The sequence below is a fragment of the Astyanax mexicanus genome, chromosome 13, assembly GCF_023375975.1.
Source record: "Astyanax mexicanus isolate ESR-SI-001 chromosome 13, AstMex3_surface, whole genome shotgun sequence".
Lineage (NCBI taxonomy): Eukaryota > Metazoa > Chordata > Actinopteri > Characiformes > Acestrorhamphidae > Astyanax > Astyanax mexicanus.
The window spans coordinates 47,174,117-47,201,131 of record NC_064420.1 but is presented as its reverse complement, the minus strand read 5'-3'; the positions used below and the strand labels follow the sequence as shown (position 1 = coordinate 47,201,131).

General features: G+C 39.2%; 1 protein-coding gene across 1 annotated transcript; it reads left to right on the top strand.

The window, feature by feature from the left end:
- Nucleotides 1-407: 407 nt before the first annotated feature.
- On the top strand, nt 408-26,618 carry LOC103046044 (protein Wnt-7a). The gene is made up of 4 exons (XM_022676785.2): nt 408-692; nt 4,432-4,658; nt 12,371-12,642; nt 20,721-26,618. Exons 1-4 carry the CDS (start codon nt 622-624, stop codon nt 21,201-21,203), a joined length of 1,053 nt encoding a protein of 350 aa, XP_022532506.2. The 5' UTR covers nt 408-621; the 3' UTR covers nt 21,204-26,618.
- Nucleotides 26,619-27,015: the final 397 nt, after the last annotated feature.

The window sequence follows — 27,015 nt, the reverse complement described above, 5'->3', positions numbered from 1 at the left end:
AAATATGAATTGTGCATAAGGGTCTTAATACTTAAACATACTTTAAAAATAAGTCTACAAATAGATTAAACCTGCATTTCCCGCTCTTTTAACAGGTTTTAGGCTTAATCACAGCATCTACTGCACTGAATTTAGAAATATAGATTTTGTTAGATTTTAAACGTGTATAAAAGTGTGTAATCTTCAGGGTCTTCTCCAGGTCTTGCAGTGTAAGGTCGGTATGATACACATGTAGTAATGCAGTAACACACTCGATCAGCAGTGTGCAGCACCTGCAGCTTACCTGGCTCAGGTGTGTCAGAGCGTGGAGCACAGGGAAAACCTGGGCCGGTTCTTCCAGTGGGCTGGAATGAGGAGCTGTGGTGCGAGTCCACGCCCCTGCTGAGAGCAGCTGAGGGTGAAGACAACGGCACAGCAGGCAGTCAGCACTCAGCACTCAGCATTCAGCGTTCAGCAAGCAGCTGGAGATCAGTGTGATCACTGTGCTTCATGCCCATCTCCCTGTGGCACCATGCGAGATCAGTCGGCGTGTTTACATCCTGAAGGAGCTCAGGAAGCTCAGTGACTCAACACAGCTACCACACACACACACACACACACACACTCACACACACTTTCACCATGAGCAGAAGAACTCGTCTGTGGATATTCCGAATTCTGCTGTGTGTGGGAATCATCTACCTGAAGATTGGGTGAGTTCCTACCTGTGCTTCTCCTAATTTTCATTTCTCTCAACTACTTTTAAACAGGTTTAAATTACAGCTTCTAGATAAACTAGACCAAAAATATTAAATGAAATATGTTTAATGCCTAAAAATCAAAAGATTAAAATCTGTCTTAATGATTAAATTGGTTTAAACCTGCATTCCCTTCACTTGGAGCCACTTTTAACAAGTTTTTACACTAATTACAGCATCTACTCCACTGAATTTAGAAATATAAATTGTGTTTAAGGGTCTTAATACTTAAACATACTTAAAAATAAGTCTACAAATAGATTGAACCTCCATTTCCCTCACCTTGAGCTACTTTTTAACAAGTTTTAGACTTAATTACAGCATCTACTCCACTGAATTTAGAAATATAAATTGTGTTTAAGGGTTTTAATTCTTAAACATACTTAAAAATAAGTCTGCAAATAGATTGAACCTGCATTCCCTCACTTTTAGCCACTTTTAACAGGTCTTTACACTTAATTACAGCATCTACTCCACTTACTTTAGAAACGTAAATTGTGTTTAAGGGTCTTAATACTTAAACATATTTAAAAATAAGTCTTAATATAGAATGAACCTGCATTTCCCTCACATTGAGTTACTTTTGATAGATTTTAGGCTTAATTACAGCATCTACTCCACTTTATTTAGAAATATAATTTGTGTATAAGGGTCTTAATACCTACACATACTTAAAAATAAGGCTGCAAATAGATTGAACTTGCATTTCCCTCATTTTTAGCCACTTTTAACAGGTTTTTACACTTAATTACAGCATCTGATCCACTAAATTTAGAAATATCAATTGTGTTTAAAAGGTCTTAATACTTAAACATACTTAAAATAAGTCTTAATATAGATTGAACCTGCATTTTCCTTACTTTTGACAAGTTTTAGGCTTAATTACAGCATCTACTCCACTAAAATTAGAAATATATGTATCATAGAAATGTGTGTAAAGGACTTATTACTTAAAAATACTTCTATATTCTTATGTATAATATAGAAGTATAAAAATACTGCTATATTCTGAAATCTATATGAAGCTTAAACCACATTTTTCTCAATTCAAGCTACTTTTATTTCATAAAATTACTATACAATTAAAACATATAGAAATAAAACATTTCTCCAGACAAATCATGACACTTGATTCCACTTAAAACTACTTTTAGGAGATCAAAATCATTATTTCTCATAATTTGTCCCCACACATGTCTGCTTCTTTTACTTTGAGCTACTTTTAACAGGTCTCAGGCTTAATTACAGCATCTACTCCACTTAATTGTGTATAAGGGTCTTATTACTTAAACATACTTAGAAATACAGGACTTAATTCTTTTAAATACTGTTATATTCTAAAATCTATAAGAAGATCAAATGAGTTTAAAACCTGCATTTTCCTCAATTCAAGCCACTTTTTGTCATTTTAGGCTTAATAACAGCATCTAATCCACTTAATTTAGAATGATAAATTGTGTTTAAAGTTCTTAATACTTAAAAATAATTCTATATAAAGATTAAATCTACATTTCCTTTACTTTTAGCCACTTTTTACAGGTTTTAGGCTTAATTACAGCATCTACCCCACTTAAACTAGAAATGTGTGTTTAATAGAAATGTGTATAATGGACTTAATACTTAAAAATATGTCTATATTAGATCAAATGAGTCATAAAATTACTATATAAATAAAACATATAGAAATAAAACATTTCTCCAGACAAAACATGATGCTTAATCCCACTTAAAACTACTTTTTAGCAGATAGAAATCATAATTTTTGTATTTTTTTGCATATATGTCTGCTGCTACCACTTGTCTGCATTTCCCTCACTTTGAGCTACTTTTAGCAGATCTAAAACATTATTCGCTGTAATTTTTACATATATTTCTGCTTCTACCAGCTGCCAGTATAAATAAGAACAATGGCATCTATATAAATCACCTTTTTGCTTTTAAAGATGTATAAATCTCTCATTTTAAACCCCTTAAACCACATGAAAGGCTGTAAAAATAGACCTGCATTTTTATTCAATACTGTAGCAGCTGATGTTGACATAAAACAATCGAGACAGAGCCTAAATCAGTTTAAACACATATTACACCACCTTAAAACTACTATTATCAGATACAAATCAACAGAAATCAGCTCAGTCATTGTTTGACATCACTGTCTAGCTAAAGGTGTGGGAAATTACTTAGAAATATTAAAACCTTCTTTGTGAAACATATTATATATGTATTATTATATGTTTGGAATACAGGTGTTAACTTAAAAGACATGATAAACATGATATGCATAGACTTTCTCTGCTAAAAGTGGTTTTAAGTGGGTAAAGTGCAAGTTTAAACTGATTTACGCTTCATAATTTGTTTAAAAAATGCTTTTATGTGGATTTCAATTGCTAATGTATAAAATGAAGGTGTGCTACTTTTCTTATACAGACTGTCAGACTGATAAAAGCAGCCTAAGAGGTGTAAAAAACAATTTCCGTAGACTTATTATTATTATTATTATTATTTAATGGGTGAAATACACATTTAAATAAATTTAGGCTTTATTTTTTATGTGGACCTCAATTGAGCTCTTACAATAAATAACAATCTATAAATCAATCATTTACTTTCTTTTTTTTATTTGGGCCTTTTGTAACATTAAAAACTGAAACATGCTTTATTCACATGCTTGACTGATATATATATATATGTTGATTCATTGGAAGGGCTCAATTGCTATGGCATAAATTAGCATAAGCTATATCTGCTCTGATAGTCTTTCCTGTGATAATAATGTTTTATTTAGAAACATAGAAATAGAAATGTGTGTTTCACCCACTTAAAACTACTTTTAGCAGATAAAAGTCTACAAAAAAGTCCCTTACTTTGAGTTACTTTTAACAGGCTTAATTACATCATGTACTCCATTTAATTTAGAAATGTAAAATGAGTATAAGGGTCTTAATACTTAAAAATCCTTAAAAATAAGTCTACAAAATGGATTAAACCTGCATTGTCCTCACTATTGACAGGTTTTAGGCATAATTACAGCATCTAGTCCACTTCATTTAAAATTGTAAATTGAGTAAACAGGTCTTAATAATTGCTCTATCTGCTCTAATAGTCTTTCCTGTGATAATAATGTACATAGGAACATAGAAATAGAAATAACTTAAAACTAATTTTTGCAGCTAAAAGTCTGCTAAATCTTCTGAGGTACTGGCTGCAGGCTCCAGAGCATCCTATTATATTGACAGTGCTTTTCTTTGGTGGTTAAACAAAAAGGCTATGCATGCATCTAAATGCCTGCAGTGTCAGTAAGAGTGAACTGAGAATTGTTTTGAGGGCTCTGATTGGCTCAGCAGACTAAGACACTGACACTATAGCCTGAGGATTGTGAGGTTGTGTTATGGGTCATGCTGCTTTGGCATCAGCAGCCGGAGTCAGAGAGAGAGCTCACACAATTGACCGTGCTCTCTCTAAATGGGTCTTGTAGTTTGGGCTCTTATTGTATGTCTTTAGAAAGATGTACAATAGCTTTTACTAGCATCATTTATTTTTTTTCCATTGGGTTCAACAAACCTCTGGGCTGGAGAGCTACTAGTCTGATATATTGTGTTTCTTTGTGATCTGTCGTGTCTTAGAACCCATCATCCAACATCAGCACCTATTTATTGTCTTTACTGAACTGTTCCTGGATCTGCTCACTTTTCAGGGGCTTCTCCTCGGTCATAGCTCTGGGAGCGAGCATCATCTGCAACAAGATCCCCGGCCTGGCCCCCCGGCAGAGGATCATCTGCCAGAGCCGCCCTGATGCCATCATCGTGATCGGAGAGGGGGCACAGATGGGCATCAACGAGTGCCAGTTCCAGTTTAAGCATGGGCGCTGGAACTGCTCCGCACTGGGAGAAAGAACCGTGTTTGGGAAGGAGCTGAAAGTGGGTAGGTTACACAACTTTACCAAACACACTACCAAACTTTACCATAGTAGATTTAAATGGTAATTACTGCAGGGAAACTGTAAACTCTGGGCTGGGCATGCTGCTAAGTGTGCAATGTAACACTCCTAAAGATTGGCTGGCTATTGATTCGCTGATAACTGATTCACTGGCCACTGATTCACTGGCCACTGATACTCTGTACACTCATTAACTGGCCACTGAATCACAGCACACTGATTCGCTGAACACTAATTCGCAAGCCACTGATTCACTTTGTACTCGTTCACTGGCCAATTATTCGCTGTATACTCACTTGCTTTACACTGATTCGCTGGACACTGATTTGCTGGCCACTGATTCACTGTATACTGATTCATTGATTCACTGACCATTGATTTGCTGCCAACTGATTCGCTGTACATTGAGTCACTGTCCACTGATTCACTGTACACTGATTCACTGGCCACTAATTCGTTGGCGATTGATTTGCTGTGCACTGATTCACTGATCACTGATTCGCTGTACAGTAATTCGCTGACCACTGATTCACTGTGCACTGATTCACTGGCCATTGATTTGCTGGCAACTGATTCGCTGTACATTGATTCACTTTCCACTGATTCGCTGGCTACTGATTTCCTGTACATTGATTCACTGTCCACTGATTTAATGGCCACTGATTTGCTGGCCACTGATTCACTGTGCACTGATTCACTGTGCACTGATTCACTGGCCACTGATTCACTGTACACTGATGCACTGATTCTCTGACCACTGATTCACTGTACACTGATGTGCTGGCCACTGATTCACTGTACACTGATGTGCTGGCCACTGATTCACTGGCCACTGATTCACTGTACACTGATTCACTGTACACTGATGTGCTGGCCACTGATGTGCTGGCCACTGATTCACTGGCCACTGATTCACTGTACACTGATGTGCTGGCCACTGATTCACTGGCCACTGATTCACTGTACACTGATGTGCTGGCCACTGATTCACTGGCCACTGATTCACTGTACACTGATGTGCTGGCCACTGATTCACTGGCCACTGATTCACTGTACACTGATGTGCTGGCCACTGATGTGCTGGCCACTGATTCACTGGCCACTGATTCACTGTACACTGATGTGCTGGCCACTGATTCACTGGCCACTGATTCACTGTACACTGATGTGCTGGCCACTGATTCACTGTACACTGATGTGCTGGCCACTGATGTGCTGGCCACTGATTCACTGGCCACTGATTCACTGTACACTGATGTGCTGGCCACTGATTCACTGTACACTGATGTGCTGGCCACTGATGTGCTGGCCACTGATTCACTGGCCACTGATTCACTGTACACTGATGTGCTGGCCACTGATTCACTGGCCACTGATTCACTGTACATTGATGTGCTGGCCACTTATTCACTGGCCACTGATTCACTGTACACTGATGTGCTGGCCACTGATTCACTGTACACTGATGTGCTGGCCACTGATGTGCTGGCCACTGATTCACTGGCCACTGATTCACTGTACACTGATGTGCTGGCCACTGATGTGCTGGCCACTGATTCACTGGCCACTGATTCACTGTACATTGATGTGCTGGCCACTTATTCACTGGCCACTGATTCACTGTACACTGATGTGCTGGCCACTGATTCACTGGCCACTGATTCACTGTACATTGATGTGCTGGCCACTTATTCACTGGCCACTGATTCACTGTACACTGATGTGCTGGCCACTGATTCACTGGCCACTGATTCACTGTACACTGATGTGCTGGCCACTGATTCACTGGCCACTGATTCACTGTACACTGATGTGCTGGCCACTGATTCACTGTACACTGATGTGCTGGCCACTGATTCACTATACACTGATGTGCTGGCCACTGATTCACTGGCCACTGATTCACTGGCCACTGATTTACAGGCCACTGATTTGCTATTCACTGATTTGATGATCACTGATTTGCTGTAAACTGTTTTTTTTACACTGATTTGCTGCCTACTGATTCACTGTACACACATTCACTGGCAACTGATTCGCTGGCCACTGGTTCACTTAGTATTAATTTGCTGTACACTGATTCGCTGGCCAATGATTCGTTGGCCACCGATTGGTTATACACTGATAGATAAGCCAGATCTGAAAGTTCTCAGGGCTCAGAGCGATGAGACGGGTTAATCTGACTTGAATAGTTGAGGAAGTGATTGACCGGTTCAGCTCAGACTTCTTTCCCCGCATGCCTGAGATGTCTGCAGGATGATGTGAATGCATGCTTGGTACTCATGGTCATGAAAGCACATGGAGGTGCGTGCCCAATCAGAGCGCCAGAGCTTAATACAAAATAAAAGTAGTAGAAGATCCAGAGCCTTCCTCATTACATTACTGTGATTAGTTTCCTCCAAACACAGTCAGATTTAGTATCATTTTCGGTATGATAATGATATGATTTGCTTCTTTAATTTTATTATGAAGCTAAGGCTATGCTAGCTATCAAGCTAGCTCCCTTGCAAATACGCCTCTTATTAACTGTAAGCAAAATGACACTACTAGATCTTTTAGTTAAAGTTCCGCCATTTCGGTCATAGTACACAGCAGAATTGGCCAGCAGACTTCTTCTGAGGGGTGGATCTATCCCTACTGTGTGTGTGCTTCTATCGCAGTTACGCATGAACTAGCTTGTTAATATTTTGCCATTTACTGTAGCACAAGCTAAAACTAATGTGTGATAAACGCTCAGCATATACATGGGGCGTGGCCAGCAACAGCGTATTTGCATAAAAGTGACAGAGCACTTAAACGGCTTATTCTAAAAGGGATTGAAACAGGCAAGAATAGAGCTGGTGAGATCTCTTTAAACATTTAAAAAAACAGGGACTAGATAAGCTTTGAGTCAGCAATAGGTGTGACCTGAAGTAATATGATAAATGCATTCATTAGCAGAGTGTCCAAAAACATTTGTACTGTAAATAGGTTTAGTTTCACAGACAGGGATTAACCCTAGACCAGGGGTGTCCAAACTACGGCCCGCGGGCCATTTGCGGCCCGTTTCCTTTTTTGGAGCGGCCCGCGAGGTATTTTAGAAATAGAATGAAAGTTGGCCCGCTGTTAAGCAGGTTTTTATAATGTGAGATTCAAAGTTTGAACGCTAGGTGTCAGAAACGGACCAAAGAGTCTAAAAGCGGAGAGGGTGCGCATTTCTAGCGCAGAAAAACGGGGCAAAGAGTCTAAAAGCGGAGAGAGTGCGCATTTGTAGCGCAGACAAACGGGCCAAAGAGTCTAAAAGCAGAGAGAGTGCTCATTTCTAGTGCAGAAAATTGAGCCAAAGAGTCTAAAAGTGGAGAGAGTGCGCATTTGTAGCGCAGACAAACGGGCCAAAGAGTCTAAAAGCAGAGAGAGTGCTCATTTCTAGTGCAGAAAATTGAGCCAAAGAGTCTAAAAGTGGAGAGGGTGCGCATTTCTAGCGCAGAAAAACGGGCCAAAGAGTCTAAAAGCGGAGAGGGTGCGCATTTCTAGCGCAGACAAACGGGCCAAAGAGTCTAAAAGCAGAGAGAGTGCGCATTTCTAGTGCAGCAAAATGAGCCAAAGAGTCTAAAAGTTGCCGTAATTAAGGAGTTTAATATTAAGAGACATCATGAAATGAAAGATCAATTTGAAAAATCTTAGTTTACACAACACTGTCAAATATAAAGATATTTAGTCAAGTAAAATAGTGTGTAAATGAAAGTAATCAGGAAAAAGTATTATTTAAAGTGGTATATTTCATTATTTGTTTTATTACGGAGTGTGGCCCCCAACAAAAAAAGTTTGGACACCCCTGGAATAGACTATATTTATTTATGCTGTACTTTCCTAGATGAGGCTTAATCAATAGAGGTTAGAAAGCTAGGAATGTTCTTTCTTTTTCTTGTAAAGTTACCACTTTAGAGATACAAGGTTTTTGCACGCCAGCAACACAATCTGAAAGGGACACAGTTGTTTCTGGCTGGTTTATCGCTCCCTGTGAAGCTGTGTTATGTCAGCTGTGCCAGGCTCCGGTTTGCAGGGCTGTATCGAGTTTAACACGGCGGGTTAGGAGGAAAAAGTGTCAATGTTAATCACTCCACTTTCCTGAACGCGGTCTCCTGAGAGAGCCATTCACCATCTTTTTGTGCCATCTTATCTGTGTCGCTGGCACTGACGGATAGCATGCTCTTTCCACGGGTATGAGTTACAAGGTATTTAACTCAAAATAAAAGAGGGAGACAAATTAGTGCATTTCCTCCTCAAGAATCAACATCAGTGACAGAGTGTGTGCCTACACGTACTCAATCATCCCATCATCCTGCCTGCAGAACAGCGGAGTTTGTCAGAAATCTGATCAATGCATTTTAATCAGCTTGGGTAATCAGATGATGGGAGAAATCTGAGTTTACACGAGTCAGACAATAATCAGATTTCTGCTTTGTAACCACAAAATGTATAAAAAAAAAGATGTATAAAACCGAAACTTCATGCTAAAGCTTTTTATTAACACTTGTTGCCCAATCTTACACCCTGTGCAAGGTGCGTTGCGATGCTCATTGCTATCTTACACCCCACCAATAGTCTATTTTCACACCTTCTGCCTGTGTCGTATAAATAGCAACTATAAATAGTGCTTGAGTGCTTGTGAATATATCTACGCTGATGAGTGTGGAGGTATTGCTATCTTGGCAACAGAAAACATAGGTGCACCACTGACTAAATACAACCTAGACTGAAGTCACCAGTTATATTGTTCATTGCTATCTTGGCAGTGAATTGTCAATACTGGTGCATCCCCAATGTACGTACATTTCGGCTTGTTACACACACATTGCACATGCCTGTTGGCAGCAAAGCATACTTTTAAATCAACAATAAACAGAATGAACAAGCAGGTCAGTTTCCTCTACTGAGAATTGTTGGACACGTCTAGGTAGCTGCGCTGTTAAAATAGCAATCCACCAAGGTCAGAGCATGCCTGGCTCTTAAAGGGAATGGCATGTGATACTCTGATTGGTTTATTACACGTTACAATCAAAATTAAACACACCCATAATTAATTCAGAGAATTAGTACAAGCCTTTTGCATGTTTCAAGACACACCAACATGGAAGTGATTCAGGAACATCTGAGTTTAGTGAATTAAATGGGTGAACGAATACTTTTCACAAAGTAGTTTAGCTTGTTTATCCTCTTTTGTCCATTTTTCACTCTTTGACATAAAAATGTGAACCTGGCATTTGTTCTTTATACAGTTGCATTAGAATATCATTGAAAAGTTACTTTATTTCAGTAATTCAGTTTAAAATGTGAAACTTATATATTATATAGATGTATTAAACACACAGAGGGATCTATTTTAAGTGTTTATGTCTTTTATTGTTGATGATTATGAGATCTCCAAACATTTGTGGACCAAAACCATCACTGATTGGTGGAAACTTCACACTAGATCTCGAGCAGTTTGGACTGTGTGTCTCTCCACTCTTCCTCCAGACTCTGCTCACTTGATTTCCTTTAAATGAAATGTAAAATTTACTGATGATCAGTGATGGTTTGGAGAGACATGTCATCTGCTGGTGTTGATCCACCGTGTTTTATTATCAAGTCTAAAGTCTTACAGCACTTCATGCTTCCGTCTGCTACTGACAACTTTTATGTATGTGCGGATGTCATTTCATTTTCCAGCAGGACTTGGCACACTGCCCACACTGCCAAAAGTACCAATTGGTCTTAGTTATATAATATTCAAATTTTCAAAGAGCCACTGATTTTTGGTTTTCATTGGCTGTAAGCTTCATAATCATCAACAATAAAAGAAATAAACGCTTAAAATAGATCACTCTGTGTGTAATATACCTATATAATATATGAGTTTCACATTTTGAACTGAATTACTGAAATAAAGTCATTTTCAATGATATATATATTTTTTTGAGATGCACTAGTATATTGTATTAGAATTTCATGATAAATGCACCAATAGAAATGCTCCAAAATGACTACAAGTTTTTCTCATTCTTCTAAAAGTTTATATCGTCACTGTCCAATGAAAAACACTTATTTCCAAAACAGCAACTTTACAGGAAAGAGAAAAAAACTTCTAAACTTTCAATGGAAGTCATTGTAAAAAGAGTTTATTTCAGGTCATTTTGAAGAGTTTCTATTGGTCCGTTCATCAAGAAATTTTGGCAGAGTGTAAGGGACAGATTGTCTGTTCAAATTATGTAATAAAATAAAAATCGACAAAAATGGAGACAAGTGTTTTTCATAGGACAGCGACAATATATTCAAATAATAATGAAAATAAGATAAGTACTGATGCAACAGGGTCTTTAAGTTGGTCAGAGACTGAGTATAGTCCTCACGATTGTGGTATATTCTCAAATATTTCCCATAAACCTGAGAGCTGAGGTTTTTCAGCAGCATTATCTACTGTAGTTCATGATTTAGGACTTGAGCTGTCCAGCCTGTCAGATTCAGCCCCTCATCCCAGTCAGCTGCTATCTATATGCCGATAATGCAAACACTCCAGCGTGTGTAAATGATTTATGAAAGGCTAGATGTGTGATAACCTCAGGATGTAAGTGTGTCCAACCCATAAACCAATCAATAGCTTCTCCTCACTCTCATTCATTCATTTATTCATCCAGACAGCTCCCTCTTTACAGCTCGTTTTTTAATTCCGGCTCCTCATCGTTCAATAAAACGCCTATCCAGATAAATCTCTCCATTATCCAGATAGAGTGAATCTGATTGTGATTGGATGTAGAGAAGTAGAAACATATACCATTCCGACTCCCTATTGGTTTATACTGTGATCCATCACACCTGCACACCCCAGCAAGAACATAGCAGACGTATGTAGCCTAGTATGAAGATGATCGAGGGTTAAGACTAGCACATGCCTCCTCCGATATATGTGAAGTCAGACTCCGCCTCTTTTTGAACTGCTGCTGAGTAGCATCACAGCGCACTCAAAGAAAAGCGCAGCGACTCGGTTCCGATACATCAGCTCACAGACGCAGCCTTGTGCTGATCGACATCACCCTTTGGAGTGACTGTTATAACTATGAACAAAACTATTGGTTTATACTGGTTTATTGGTTTATATTGTCATCACAGCCTAGTATAAGAAGATGATCTGTGCAGAGACTCCAGACAAACGTCTAACTCCAGCTTCTTTCATTTACAGCTCTGGCAAAAAAAATAAGCAACTACTTAAAAATGATGAGTTTCTTTGATTTTACCAAATTGAAAACCTCTGGAATATAATCAACCACCAAACTGAACTGCTTGAATTTGCACCAGGAGTAAAGCAGCATGAAGTTATCCAAAAGCAGTGTGTAAGACTGGTGGAGGAGAACATGATGCCAAGATGCATGATTTTAACTGTGATTAAAAAACAGGGTTATTCCACCAAATATTGATTTCTGAACTCTTTACAGGAGAGAGAAAAAACCTTGTAAACTTTCAATGGAAGTCAAAGTAAAAAGAGTTTATTTCAGGTCATTTTGAAGAGTTTCTATTGGTCCGTTCATCAAGAAATTTTGGCAGAGTGTAAGGGACAGTTAGTCTGTTCAAATTATGTATTAAACTAAAAATCGACAAAAATGGAGATAAGTGTTTTTCATAGGACAGCAACGATATGCTCCATATTCTCTATTAATAAAGCAGCTTTTTTGTCCAACAGGAAGTAAAGAGGCAGCCTTCACCTACGCCATCATCGCAGCAGGGGTGGCTCACGCCATCACGGCGGCGTGTACGCAGGGCAACCTGAGCGAGTGCAGCTGTGATAAGGAGAAACAGGGTTTTCACGGCCGGGGGGACGGCTGGAAGTGGGGGGGCTGCTCCGCCGACATCCGCTACGGCCTTGGCTTCTCCAAAGTGTTCGTGGACGCTCGAGAAATCAAGCAGAGCGCCAGGACACTCATGAACCTCCACAACAACGAAGTGGGACGAAAGGTACGGTACTGAAATTGGAACGTCTGCTTCTGTTTAACAGCTTTTATAGTCAGACTGTGTTACTGGCGGCATTTGAATCCATTACACCGCATGCCAAATGTTTTGGGACAGCAGTATGTTAATCAATCAATCAATCAACCTTTTTTTATTATTATTAATTTTTATTATCGGAAGTACATTGAGGGCAGGGATTGACACGAAAAATAAAAATAATAACTACATTTAATCATTTTATTCACAGTGAATAAAAGATTAAAAACAGATAGAAATAAAACTTGAGGTTTAATTGATAAGAAATTAAGATAAAAAGAAGATAAAAGAGTCAAACGCAGGCCAAACGGACAGACACATGCAGATACCAATCAAACAATTTATTAACAAAGGGGACAGACAAGGTGAGAATCAAAATGGTAGCAATAATAAACAACATACCAGAGTGAGCAAGAAAAATAAAAAGAAAAAAAGGTTGGTAACAATCGGAAACAAACAAAATCAATGCTTAGTGAAAGAGTTAGAGAGCTAGATTCAATATTGGGTAAGGAGCTAAGGAATAATAGGGGTATTTATATAGAAAAGACCAGGTGAGAGCAATCAGAAGCTGGGAGAGCATGAACGCCGTAGCGTCATTTGATCAGCAGTGTCAGGAAGGTCTGGTGTGAGTGCATGCTGGGAATTGGAGTGTTTGTTGAGTCCAGAGCAGGCAGACTGACAACGTCAGGACTGACAAAGAGATTAATAAAAATAAAAAAAAAGTGTTATACAAACCAGTATATGTTTTATATTTTATGATTAAATTACAGCTTTGCACATATTGGCTGGATTTGGTAGAGTTGGTATACAGTGAATAGCCCTATTTGAGTAATGTTCTAATTCAGATTAGAAACTACTACTCAACTAAGTAAAGAAAAAAAAAAACGACTTTAAGGTCAGTCAATTGGAAGAGAAGAATTTTTAAGGATTTTGAAAGTATGCTCAAGTGCAGTTGAAAAAAAGACCATCAGATGATGATGATGAAACTGGCTCTCATCAGGACCGCCCCAGGAAAGGAAGAGCAAGAGTTTTCTCTGTTGCACAGGATAAGTTTATCACCATAGTTACCAGCCTCAGAAACTGAAGTATTAAAACCTTTGACTGGTATTGTATAATTACAGCTTATTGCGCTGTGCACTGCTGTTAGTTAATTATTGCATTATTATCATTATATCATTATATTATATTGTATATATATTTGCTTATCCCTTATTGGCCTCTAAATGATGGCTTTGGCCTAATTCGGTTCAAGTGAGTGGTTTAGAAACAAGTCAGCGAGGCCGAAGGGAGTCAGCGGAGTTGGCGCGGCGGTGCCCGCTCGTCAACAGGCTGGCGCTGGGGCCAAGACTGAGCTGGCAGCGCAATAATGGGAAGCTTTTTGGGGTAAGAGCAGTTTAAGTGGCAGAGTTTGATTACAAACTAGATCAGAGAATGGCAAACAGACTGGATCTGCACAAAAGCCTGCGCTCCCCCATGTTCTGCTCAGTTTACGCCACTGACTCACACCGCGATCCCCTATAGACCACATCTCTTCATCTGCTGCTCAGAGAAAGGCAACATGTTTCATCTCTGACGCCCTGTTTTTGTTTTTGAGGAGCGTTTCTCTTTTTTTTCTTTTTTTTTGCGCTATTAAATGCGTTTTTCACTTTCACCTGCATCTGAAAGTGCTCCACACCTCCAGCTGCCTTTGATGTGGTGCGAGTTAATATCTGCAGCTAAATCTCCAGCCCGAATCGTCGTGATAAAAGCCCGCTGTCGTGCCGGCGCACCAAAAAAACACGCATTCTTCTCGTCACCGGCAGATCAAGTGAACCCCGAGGCCTCGGGCCGGCTTTAGTTTTCTGACAACTTTAGGCGCTGGAAACTGACAGGAGAACACATCTCACCAACTTAATGACTTAATAACTAAATAACATCTCCTGCAGTTCACAACAGCTCGCACGTTTTATGAGCAACCAATCAGAACAACATCATATTGTACCACATGGAACCCTATTTAAGAGACCTATAGGCGAGCCAACAGCTTGAATTAGGACGTGTCAGTGTGTTTTCGCTATCGTAACGATGGGATAAGTACACCTTGCGCGGCTCAAAGCATGCAAAAGAATGTGACATAAACCAATCAGCGTTATTGGTCACTTATCATTCCCTTTGGCAGATTGCTATTTTAACGGCGCAGCTACCTGGACGTATCCAGTAGAGGAAAAGTCTTATGAGCAACCAATCAGAACAACATCATACTGTACCACATGGGGCTCTATTTTAGCAAACTAGAAGGGCGAGCCACCAACTGTGCACTGTGCAACTTGATTTAGAGCGTGAAGGTGTGTCTTTGCTATCGTAACGACGGGAAAAGTACACCTTACACGGCTCAAAACACGCAAACGAATGTGACATAAACCAATCAGCGTTATTGGTCACTTATCATTCCCTTTAAGAGCCTTTAAGATTCAATCCCTTTAAGATTGATATTTTAATGGCGCAGCTACCTGGACGTATCCAGTAGAGGAAAAGTCTTACGAGCAACCAATCGGAACAACATCATACTGTACCACATGGAACCCTATTTTAGTGATCTATAGGTGAGTCATCAACTGTGCACCGTGCAGCTTGATTTAGGGTGTGTCAGTGGGTTTTTGCTATCGTAACGATGGGATAAGTACACCTCAAAACACGCAAAAGAATGTGACATAAACCAATCAGCGTTATTGGTCACTTATCATTCCCTTTAAGAGCCAGGTGCGCTCTGACTTTGGCAGATTGCTATTTTAACGGCGCAGCTACCTGGACGTATCCAGTAGAGGAAAAGTCTTATGAGCAACCAATCGGAACAACATCATACTGTACTAAATGGGGTTCTTTTTTTAGTGACCTATAGGTGAGCCATCAGCTGTGTAGCTTGATTTAGGGTGTGTCAGTGTGGCTTTGCTATCGTAACGTCAGGAAAAGTACACCTTGAGCGGCTCAAAGCATCCAAAGGGCATGTACAAATTCTCTTAATTTATCACGGGTGTGGTTCATTTTGGGCGTAATGTGAAATAAACCAATCAGTTCATCACTTTCCATTCCCTTTGAGAGTCAGGTGCGCAATGAACCAGACCTGGAGTGTTCTTAAAATATTCAGGCCACAGTGTTACCTATCTTGATTCTTGCCTCTCTGGATGGGGTTGTGATGGCCTTAGAGGGTCTTGTTCTCCCTCTCTAGCTCCACGGCCAGAATAAGCCCCCCTTTTAAAATGTCTTTATTAAAAAATCTGTGTTTTATTCAGTGGTTTAATCTTCTTTCCAGAACTAGCACAGTGTGTGTGTGTTTAATATGTAATGTTCTATTTATTTAAATAAAATAAAATTGTTCTCTGGCGAGCTTTTGTTTACGTTCCTCCCCTGTCTCTCTCTCTGTCGCGCTCAGCGTGACTTTAGTGTCCGTTCTCATTTTTCCGCCCGTTCTTGTGCTCCTTATCTTTTTATAAAGGCGCTTTTTCCCGGCCATGTCCCAATTCACTACCCGTCCTTTCTTCTTGGGTTTACCTGCTTTGAGATGAACTGTTCTGCAATTTAGTTCAACAACCCTCTGGGCTGGAGAGCTACTAGTCTGTAGCACTCCATCCCATTACACTTCATTTTACAAAACAGATTATTTGTTTTTTGTGGCCACCACGTAATGGCTTGGAAAATGTCTGGCCCGCAGCCAAACTTAATTGCCGACCCCTGCAGAGGTGTGGAGGGTTTAAAAGTGAATAAAATCAATTTTATAGCTCAAACCCTTTAGAAAAGACTATGTTCTTGACCCCCCTCTGAGCTCCCGGTTGGGTTTAATGAGGAGGAAAAGCGGTCTCCATCTTTGTGTCTGGCGTGTTCCTCTCTCTGTCACAGAGAGGCGATTCATGGCCGGAGAGAGACGTCCCCTCGCTCACCCGGCCGATTCACAGCGGACGTTTTTCCCCCTCTTGGCCGATAGCTGAATTCACGCTGGCTTATCTAAATGGCAGAATTGCCTCTTAGTGTACCGACTTCGCTTCCAGGTTCATTCTATCTGAGCGGTTTTGTCTCCAGGCTGCTAAAAGAGGCCTCTGTTGGGAAGGCTCCCCTCCCGACTCGTAATTTATGCTGGCCGGTGTAATGACATTGGGTAAGATCCCAGCTATCGTTGCCCACCGCTGAACAGGAGATAACAAAGGCTGTTAACGGATAAGTGGCTCCGAAAAGGCCATTTGATTGGTGTGGGGAAAAGAGAGGAACTTTGTGCCAGGCTGACAATACGGCCGGGCTTGTTTTGCAGATTGACTTTTAGAATGACATTTTCGAGGAGCGCAGCGCTTTAACGGAACTGCTCTTTCTCCGTGATGTGTTATCACAGTGTGTTCATCATTTACCTGACAGATAAAAGCCTGGAACTGCCAGTTTGGCGTATAGTCATGAGTGTACTGACATGAAAAAATAGTGATAATGGAAATCTAATACCCAGTATTGCTATCATGCTGATGAAAGAAAGAAGAAAATGTCAGAGGAACAAATACAGTCTGATTCTGTAACAGACCTAGCTAGATGTATCTAGTAGTATCTCACTGAACTGTTGGTACACTGGAAAATGTGATGCATTAAATTTCAAAGCAAGTATTTAAAAAAATATTTTTAAGTATACTGTACCAGCCAAAAGTTTGGACACACATTAAATTCAGTGTTTTTTCATTATTTTAAAATGTTCTGCATTGTAGATTAATACTACAAAAGCGACAAAACAAAGTTTGTCACATCTTAGCTGGATTTTTGAAGTAGAGTCACCTGGAATTCAGACTTTCAGTTAACAGCTGTGCTGAACTCATCAAGAGTTAATTACTTGAATTTCTTGTCTCTTTATGTGTTTGAGATAATAGAATATTTGAGTAATGCTCTAATCTATATTATGAAAAGCAAGAACTACTCAACTAAGTAAAGAAAAGTATCTTCAAGTGCAGTCACCGCAAAGACCATCAAAACCTTCATTTTCCTGCTGGAAAATGAAATTCGCATCTCCGTCAGAAGATGACATGTCTCTCCAAACCATCACTGATCATCAGTAAATTTTACATTTCATTTAAAAGAAATCAAGGGAGCAGAGTCTGGAGGAAGAGTGGAGAGACACACAGTCCAAACTGCTCGAGATCTAGTGTGAAGTTTCCACCAATCAGTGATGGTTTGGAGAGACATGTCTCAACATCTGCTGGTGTTGATCCACTGTGTTTTATTATCAAGTCTTAAGTCAGTGCAGAACTTCATGCTTCCCTCTGCTACTGACAACTACTTTTTATGGAGATGCGGATTTTTCATTTTCCAGCAGGACTTGGCACACGGCCCACACTGACAAAAGTACCAATTGGTCTTAGTTATATAATATTCTAATTTTCTGAGACACTGATTTTTGGGTTTTCATTGGTTCTAAGCCAAAATCATCAATAATAAAAGAAATAAACACTTAAAATAGATCACTCTGTACTTTATTACTAATTACTGAAATAAAGTAACTTTTCAATTATATTCTTATATATTCTTTTAGATGCACCTGTAAATACGAGTGTGTACTAACAATATAAACATGCTTAACGCTGGAGAAGATCTGCAATCTGACACCAAATGAGATCAGGTGAAGGTGGATCACCAGCAAGGTGCCCCTCAACTTATCTCCACGTCAGGAGAAGTTCACTTTCTCCATGAATGAATGCAGTGTGACTGATGGAGTAACTCTGTCTATAGTGTACACACAGCATGCGGATCAGGTGTCAGGCTGTGTGTGTGTAGAGTACAGGCCAAAAGTTTGGACACACCTTCTCTTTTTAAATGCGTTTTCTTTTATTTTCATGACTATTTACATTGTAGATTCTCACTGAAGCATCAAAACTATGAATGAACACATGTGGAGTTTTATGTACTTAACAAAAAAGGTGAAATAACTAAAAAAACATGTTTTATATTCTAGTTTCTTCAAAATAGCCCCCCTTTGCTCTGATTACTGCTTTGCACACTCTTGGCATCATTCTCTCAATGAGCTTCTCTAAAAGAGGTGGCCACCTGAAATGAAAAGTTTTCCAACAAACTTAAAGGAAGGAGTTCCCAGAGGTGTTTATTAGCACTTGTTGGCTCTTTGTCTTCTTCACTCTGTGCTCCAGCTCACCCCAAACCATCTGGATTGGGTTCAGGTCCGGTGACTGTGGAGGTTCAGCTCATTTTTTATTAAGTACATAAAACTCCACATGTGTTCATTCATAGTTTTGATGCTTCAGTGAGAATCTACAATGTAAATAGTCATGAAAATAAAGAAAACGCATTGAAAATGAGAAGGTGTGTCCAAACTTTTGGCCTGTACTGTATGTATGTGTGTGTGGTTGTACCTCAAAGTATTGTTTAGTATTGTTTTTTGCCATTCAACCACAGTATTGAGCTGTGGATCAGTGGAGAAAGGTGTTCTCTGGAATAATGGAGCTCCATCCAATACTTTTGGAAAAGGATGAGTTGGGGGAGTCACCATCCAGTAGAAAGCCTTCTTTGAACAGTAGAGGCAGTTACTCCAACAAAAGCAGGATAAACTCTCTTTATACCTTGATTTTAGAAGAAAAGTTACACAATTTTTGCCCAATTTACATAGTATAGAATAAGGTATTTTAAGGTATTTAGAAGGTGTTTTATATATATAGAAGATTTAGCTAGTCAAATTTCAATCTTCTAAAATTGGCTTGAAGAATCCTGAGGTCCTGATGAGTGCCAGTTTCATCATTATAATTGTTTTGATGCTCTTTGCTATTTGGAGAGCATTATTATTAGTATCATGACTGATCATTCTGGATTATGACTTCTGTTACAAATCTGATCAAATTATTGCATTTCTTTAAATATCTCAGTTAGGGATGTGCCATATCATATCATATGCAATAATATAATTTAGTTTTACTTAATGTTTTGTCATTTCGCCAAGAGTATCATTATCAAAAAAATACAATGAAATATTGTGATACTATTTTAGGGCCATATTGCCCACCCATACTTTTAACTATGCAATATACAGGGGTTGGACAATGAAACTGAAACACCTGTCATTTTAGTGTGGGAGGTTTCATGGCTACATTGGAGCAGCCTGGTGGCCAATCTTCATTAATTGCACATTATTGCACCAGTAAGAGCAGAGTGTGAAGGTTCAGTTAGCAGGGTAAGAGCACAGTTCTGCTCTAAATATTACAATGCACACAAAATTATGGGAGACATACCAGAGTTCAAAAGAGGACAAATTGTTGGTCTTGCTGGAGCATCTGTGACCAAGACAGCAAGTCTTTGTGATGTATCAAGAGCCACGGTATCCAGGGTAATGTCAGTGAGATACCACCAAGAAGGACCAACCACATCCAACAGGATTAACTGTGGACGCTGTAAGAGGAAGCTGTCTGAAAGGGATGTTCGGGTGCTAACCCGGATTGTATCCAAAAAACATAAAACCACGGCTGATCAAATCACGGCAGAATTCAATGTGCACCTCAACTCTCCTGTTTCCACCAGAACTGACCGTCACCACAATCAATTATTGTGCTCTAAAACCAGGTGTTTCAGTGTGCAGCCCCTATATAATCTATATATATATATATATTTGTCCAGTATCATTTATTTTACTTTAATCCTGAATATGTATGGATGGAGATATTTGGAGTGCATTATTATTAGTATCATGACATTCTGGATCATTGACTTCTGTTACAAATCTGATAAAATTCTTGTATTTTTTATTATATCTCAGTTAGGGGTGTGCCATTCCATATTGTATGCAACAATAGAATAAAATTTTATTTATTTTATAGTGATATTAGTTTTAGGGTCATATCGGCTACTCCTACTTTTAACTATGCAATGTTCTGTACCTGTGTCCATGATGTCCAACAAAAGCAGGAAAATTGAGAAGATACTTAATAAAAGAGAGCAGGTGTCCTAATACTTTTGTTCATATATCAGAAATGGTGCTTAACTCTTGAACTCTGAACTTTTTTCCTAAAATGACCAATTGATGATCTACAATCTCTCCCTCTGTCCAGGTTCTGGAGAGGAACATGCGTCTGGAGTGTAAGTGCCACGGCGTTTCCGGCTCGTGCACCACCAAAACCTGCTGGACGACGTTACCCAAGTTCCGCGAGCTCGGCTACCTCCTCAAAGAGAAGTACTCTCAGGCGGTGCACGTGGAGCCGGTGAAGGCCAGCCGCAACAAGCGTCCAACCTTCCTGAAGATCAAGAAACCCTTCTCCTACCGCAAGCCCATGGACACGGACCTGGTCTACATCGAGAAGTCGCCCAGCTACTGCGAGCCGGACCCCATCACGGGCAGCGTGGGCACCCACGGCCGAGTCTGCAACAAGACCCTGACCCACCACGCCGGCGGCTGCGACCTGATGTGCTGCGGCCGAGGCTACAACACGCACCAGTACTCGCGGGTGTGGCAGTGCAACTGCAAGTTCCTGTGGTGCTGCTACGTCAAATGCAACACCTGCAGCGAGCGGACAGAGGTGTATACCTGTAAATGAGGGTTATTGCTGGGATTGGCCGCCTCGGCGTGCGGCGGTTCAGTGAGTTCGTTCCAGGATGCAGCGTTCCAGGACCTGAATTGAGATGTAATTGCTGTTGTCTTTTTTGCACAGTGCCTCCTTATGGGATGTAACCATGAGCGTCAAGTGCTATACACTGGAGAAAGTGTCCAGCAGACCTGAGAATGATTAGAAAACGAAACAAAAATATCTTCAGTAGTCCTGAGCTTTTGCTGGACTCCTACGCTCGACACCGTCAGTGCAGTCTTGTTTTACAATGGAGGACAAAGTGTCCAGACTCTATGACTGACTATGAATACACTACTAAAATACACAAATTTTGGACTTATTGCACTTGCTGGACCTCAGAGATTTGGTGCTGTACACTGGGAACACATCTATCAGATGTTAAAAATGGCTATCGAATGGGAAACAAGCAGTAAAAGTGCTTTACATCAATGAGCGTTGGATCTACCAGACTTGAAAAGGACTACGCAATGGAGAAAATCAACGACAATGGTTCTGGATCCACTGGATTCAATAGTGTTAAGGCTTTACATTGTTGTAGAATGGGACAAAGCAGTGACAAACCACTCAATGTGGTCAATGCTTTACATTGGAGAAGGCCTTAGATTGCTTTAAAACAGTCAAAGTGGCCTTTTTGGACCTGCTGGACTCAATGAGGCAACTAGTGACTCTAGACTTTACACAGACTCTAGAATGAGGGAAAAAAACACAAATAAAATGACATTTCTGGATCTGCTGGCCTCAATAATGTTGGTGTTTTACGCTGGCAAAAGCATCTAGCCGTCATTAAAAGGACTAAGCAATAGAGAAAAGCAATGACAATGGTTCTATACCTGCTGGATTCAGTAGTGTTATGGCTTTACATTGGGAAAAAGCATTTAGTTGACTTTTAACTGACTGTAGAATGGGACAAAACAATTAAAATTAAATTTTTGGACCTGCTGGACTCAATAAGGTCTTTACTTTACACTGGAGAAAGCATCTAGCAGACTTAAAATGGACTATGCATTGGAGAATATCAATCACAGTGGTTCTGGACCTGCTGGATTAAATAATGTTAAGGCTTTACATTGGGAAAAGGCATTTAGTTGACTTAAAACTGACATTAGATTGGGTCGAAACAGTTAAAATGACATTTCTGAACCTGCTAGACTCAATAAGGTCTGTGTTTTACATTAGAAATAGCATCTTCTAGACTTGAAAAGCACTATGCATTGGAGAAAATCAATGATAGTGGTTCTGGACCTGCTGGATTCAGTAATGTTTAGGCTTTCCATTGGAAAAAAAAGCATTTAGTGGAGGAAACAAGTAACAGTAAAGGTGCTTTACATTGATGAACATTGGATTTACCAGACTTGAAAAGGACTATGCAATGGAGGAAATCCAGTGTTAAGGCTTTTCATTGAAAAAAGCATTGAGTTGACTTTAAACTGACTGTAGAATTGTACAAAACAGTGGAAGTGGCCTTTGTGGATCTACTGGACTCAATGAGGCATTTGCAGACTTTTAATTGACTCTAAACTGTGAAAAACAGCTAAAATAACATTTCTGGACTTGCTGGACTCAATAATGTCTGTGTTTTACACTGATGAAAGCATCTAGCAGACTTTAAAATGACTATGCAATGGAGAAAAACGCAAAGGCAATGGTTTTGGACTTGCTTGACTTTGGACAAAGCAGTGAACGTAGCCCTACTAGATCTGCTGGACTGAATGAGGCATCTTGTGGACTTTAAACTGACTGTAAATGGAACGAACCATTGAAATTGGCCTTTCTAGACCTGCTGAACACTATGCAACAGTGGCTTTGGACCATGCATTGGTTGATCTATCAAGTAGAGTTTGAACTGACAGCAGAATGGGACAAAACAGTGGAAGTGGGCTTTTTAGACGTGCTGTACTCTAATGGGAAGGTATGTAGCAGAATTTTAAATGACTTAAAACAATGGAATAAAACATATCAATGGACCTCTGGAACTTGTGGATTAAGAAAACTGGATCTTCTTCTTCTTTTTGGAGAAACCTGGACTTTCTTCTTGGAAAGACACCAGAAAAAAAAATCCAGCAGAGTACGCAACTGAAGCAATAGGGACTTTTTATTACAATGGAGAGTACAACCATGGACCACCATCTGCTGGACATTACTGGGTAGATTCTGTTGGCCAGTACTGGTCCAGTAGACTTGAAAGTGTCTATATAATGGATAAAACCTATGACATTTGCTCTGAAATTGCCAGACACAATGTTGTCCATTCCTTCTAAAGTCCAATCCATCCTGGATCCAGCGCTCTTCACGTCTTCATCAGGCTCTGCTGACCTTATTAGGCCCGCGGCGTCGGCGCAGCTCGGGCGAGTCTGGAGCTGTCTGAAATGTGTCTAAGCTACTAGACTTTTCTCCACCCTGGATCGATGTTAGACTGATAATGATAGGTGTGTGCACCTTGACTTTGTGGGACATTACACGATAAGCCTCCCTGGACGGGGACGCTGACGTTTCATTTAAAGGACGACTTTTATTTATTTATTAATTAAGCAAGCTACTGTCGTTTGTCACGCCTTTGATGGCTTACTGTACGAAATACTGTAGTGAGTGGAGCCTTGCATGTCTTCAAACGTTGACAGTACGTAGATTCACACTGGAACCTGAAAAAAAAGCTTACTGAGATACAGTATAGTGTATTCCAGAAATACAGAGGTGGCCTGTTGTAGCATTGCATGTCTACACTCTTTAAAATAAAGTAAAATAAAGATGCTACAAAAGTGTCTGAGAGCGATGCCAACTAAGAACCACTTTTAGAACCAGTAAAAACCAATCAAGAGACTTATGAAAGTCTTTTAACATATGAAATAGTGCCTGAAATAGTCCTTCAGAACTTTTAAAAGATGTAATGTACCATATTTTTCAGACTATAAGGCGCACTGGATTAAGCGACACTAGTAAGGATGCTACATCGAGTGTCGCCATGTTTCCCTCCTAATTTGGAAGCTGGGGGAAGCGCCTAAGCAAACAAAACTGTAATTCTTAAAAAAACAAAACATTTTCTTTTAAAGTCAAACGAGTGCTGGATGTTAATCTACACAGATTTTTCTGCTAAAAACTGTTTATTTGTGTGAGTAATGCGCTTCTGTTTGTCTACAGTAAGCTACGATTTCCAATATTTTGTGAGTTTTAAGGGTGAGTTTTCTTTTAGTAAAGTTTCTCCATCACTATAAGGCTGGGTGCAGCAGCATTAGCATTAGCTGCTAACTGTGCTTTCAGCTAGCGGTTCGTCTCACGTAGCTTGTTTTAATACTGTAAACCAGCAGATACAATCTAATATGCTCACCTCTGAACGGCAAGAGAGCTAGCGCTGTGGTTAGCGACTAATGTTAATGCTGCTGCACCTAGCCTTAGTGCTGGAGAAACTTCACTAAAAGAAAACTCACCGTTATAACGCTGTACTTCAGCAGAGTAGCTTTACTGCTCCTTAATACCCGACTGGTAGAATTCATACACCGTCGATTTTTGGGAAAATTAAAGGATTTGAAGTGCGCCTTATAGTCTGAAAAACAAGGTATTTGTTTGGCCATGTAGTGTTGCAACCAACAAGGATCACAAAGTAAAGGGATTGGGATTTAATTCATGGTCCAGATTAGTAGATATCTGCAGTAGAAGAACCATTTTTGGTGCATAAAAGTTTGTAAACCCTTTAGAAATTTAATTATTTCTGCTTAAAAATGAGCTAAAAACTTTAATAAAATTTAATTCATCCAAGTTCTAAAAGTACATATATATATAACCAAATGAAACAAATGTTAGACACAAATTAGACTGGCTTAAGGAAAATTATTCAATATTACATATCTGTAATAGGTAAAAAAAATACATGATTTTTTTCAGTATTTTGTGTTCTCTTTTAAGTAATCAATAATTATTGATTAGTTCTGCCCATCCTCCACTGAACTGCTGCTTTAGCCCCTCCCACAACATTTCTATTGGATAAAGGTCAAGACTTTGACTCAGCCTCATTCCAAAACATTAAATTTATACTTTTTTAACCACTCAGATAACAAAAATTACCAATGCAATTTCTTGGCTTGGCTTAGGTTTGTATCTAGGCCCAATTCTGGCCCAATTGCTTGGTTTACATTTAAGCTAAGTTCTTCATGTGCCAACAACACGGTTGCCAAGTATTAACCACAGTCGGGTCAATTCTGAATGGCTGATTCTGGGCAGATTCTTTATGCTATCTGCTCATTCATTGGTAGAACCACTTCTTTGCTTAGGGTCATTGTCTTGCTGCATGACCCACGTTCTCTTGAGCTTCAGCTCACAGACAAATTTACTTTTTACCAACAATTTACTAATTTACTGTTCCAACAGTGTTTTTTTGTTGGCCCAGATGCAGCAAAACAGCCCCAAACTATGATACTACCACCACCATGTGTCACAGATTAGACAGGGCCCATCCTCTAAACCCTGTTTATCATCCCACTGATTTAAAAAACACCTTTTTCAAAATCGTTTAAAAAGTTTAATGTACTTTTGGCACTTACTTGTGTTATATTGGGTCATTTCCTTAGTAACTAAATTAAAAAAAGTATAATATTTTTGGTGTAATTTGTTTGTTTTAATTGGTTCTTCTTACCTATGTTTTTTTTAACATTTTAAAGCAAATTCATGCAGAAATATTTATATTTTTATAGGTTTTACAAACTTTCAAGCATCACTAAAGATCTCCACCATGATAAAATGGTTCTTTATGAGACCAAAAATGGCAACAAATGGTAATTCTATGGTAGAGGTCTTCAAATCTGGACCATGAATCCAGTGTCCATTCTTTGACTTGTGATTCCTGGTAGGTGTGACACTACATGGTGAATATTTTGTTTATAATTCTTCCATTAACTTTCAGTAAGAACTAGAAAATAAATCCAGGGCTAGAAACTGGATTCAACGTCCAGATTTCATGAACTCTGTTCTATGGCATCCCTCAAAGAACCCATTGTAGCACCTTTATTTTAAAGAGTAAATCAGTTTTACTAACGAATTGCTTTCCGTGAGCGATTTCCCTTTTATTTGCTGCTAGTCTGGAGAATCACATTTGGTGGGACACTGGAGAAAACAAGGGAACTACTGATTACAAGCTTAATTTGACCTGGAATAGTGATATTCCCAGACAAATTTGAATTTACACTGAAAATAATTGGTAAGAGAATATATTTTGTGAAAGAGTATTTTTATATGGATGTTTTATTTATATTGTTTTTATTTTCAGCTTAATTTTTTTGCAACACCTCTCAACCTAGTCATGCGGTAGTAATGGAATAATGGGTGACATTTACATGGTTATATGTGAATACCTGAAGATGGTAGTGTCATTAAAATCAAGCATATGCATTCCGCTGATTTACTGTGTCCTGTGAGTAATTCTTTCTTCTTTCTTTTATAAATCAGTGTTTGTGTGTAATTACACTGGATCTGGATTTTATGGGCGTTTTTTAAACAGTTGCACATTTTAATCCAATTAAATTGGACTATAGGTGTCAATTAATGGAGTATAAATGTTTTTTTCCCACTTACTTAAGTAGAAAAAATGGTTATCTATACTTTTCTTTAGTAATTAGTCATTATCTGATCTTCCTACTCCTTACGTTTAAAAAAAAATTACCTTGTTACTCGTATTTCGTTTTTGTCAACTTGTTCAAGAATAAAACCCCTATCCAGATAAATCTCTCCTTTATCCAGATAGAGTGAATCTGATTGTGATTGGATGTAGAGAAGTATAAACATATACCATTCCGAC

Bases quoted from the DNA above. Each gene is read 5' to 3' on its own strand.
- LOC103046044 (XM_022676785.2), top strand. From the start codon at position 622: ATGAGCAGAAGAACTCGTCTGTGGATATTCCGAATTCTGCTGTGTGTG. The intron at 4,659-12,370 runs GTAGGTTACACA...TTTGTCCAACAG, and splicing joins TGGGAAGGAGCTGAAAGTGG to GAAGTAAAGAGGCAGCCTTC. The intron at 12,643-20,720 runs GTACGGTACTGA...CCCTCTGTCCAG, and splicing joins ACAACGAAGTGGGACGAAAG to GTTCTGGAGAGGAACATGCG.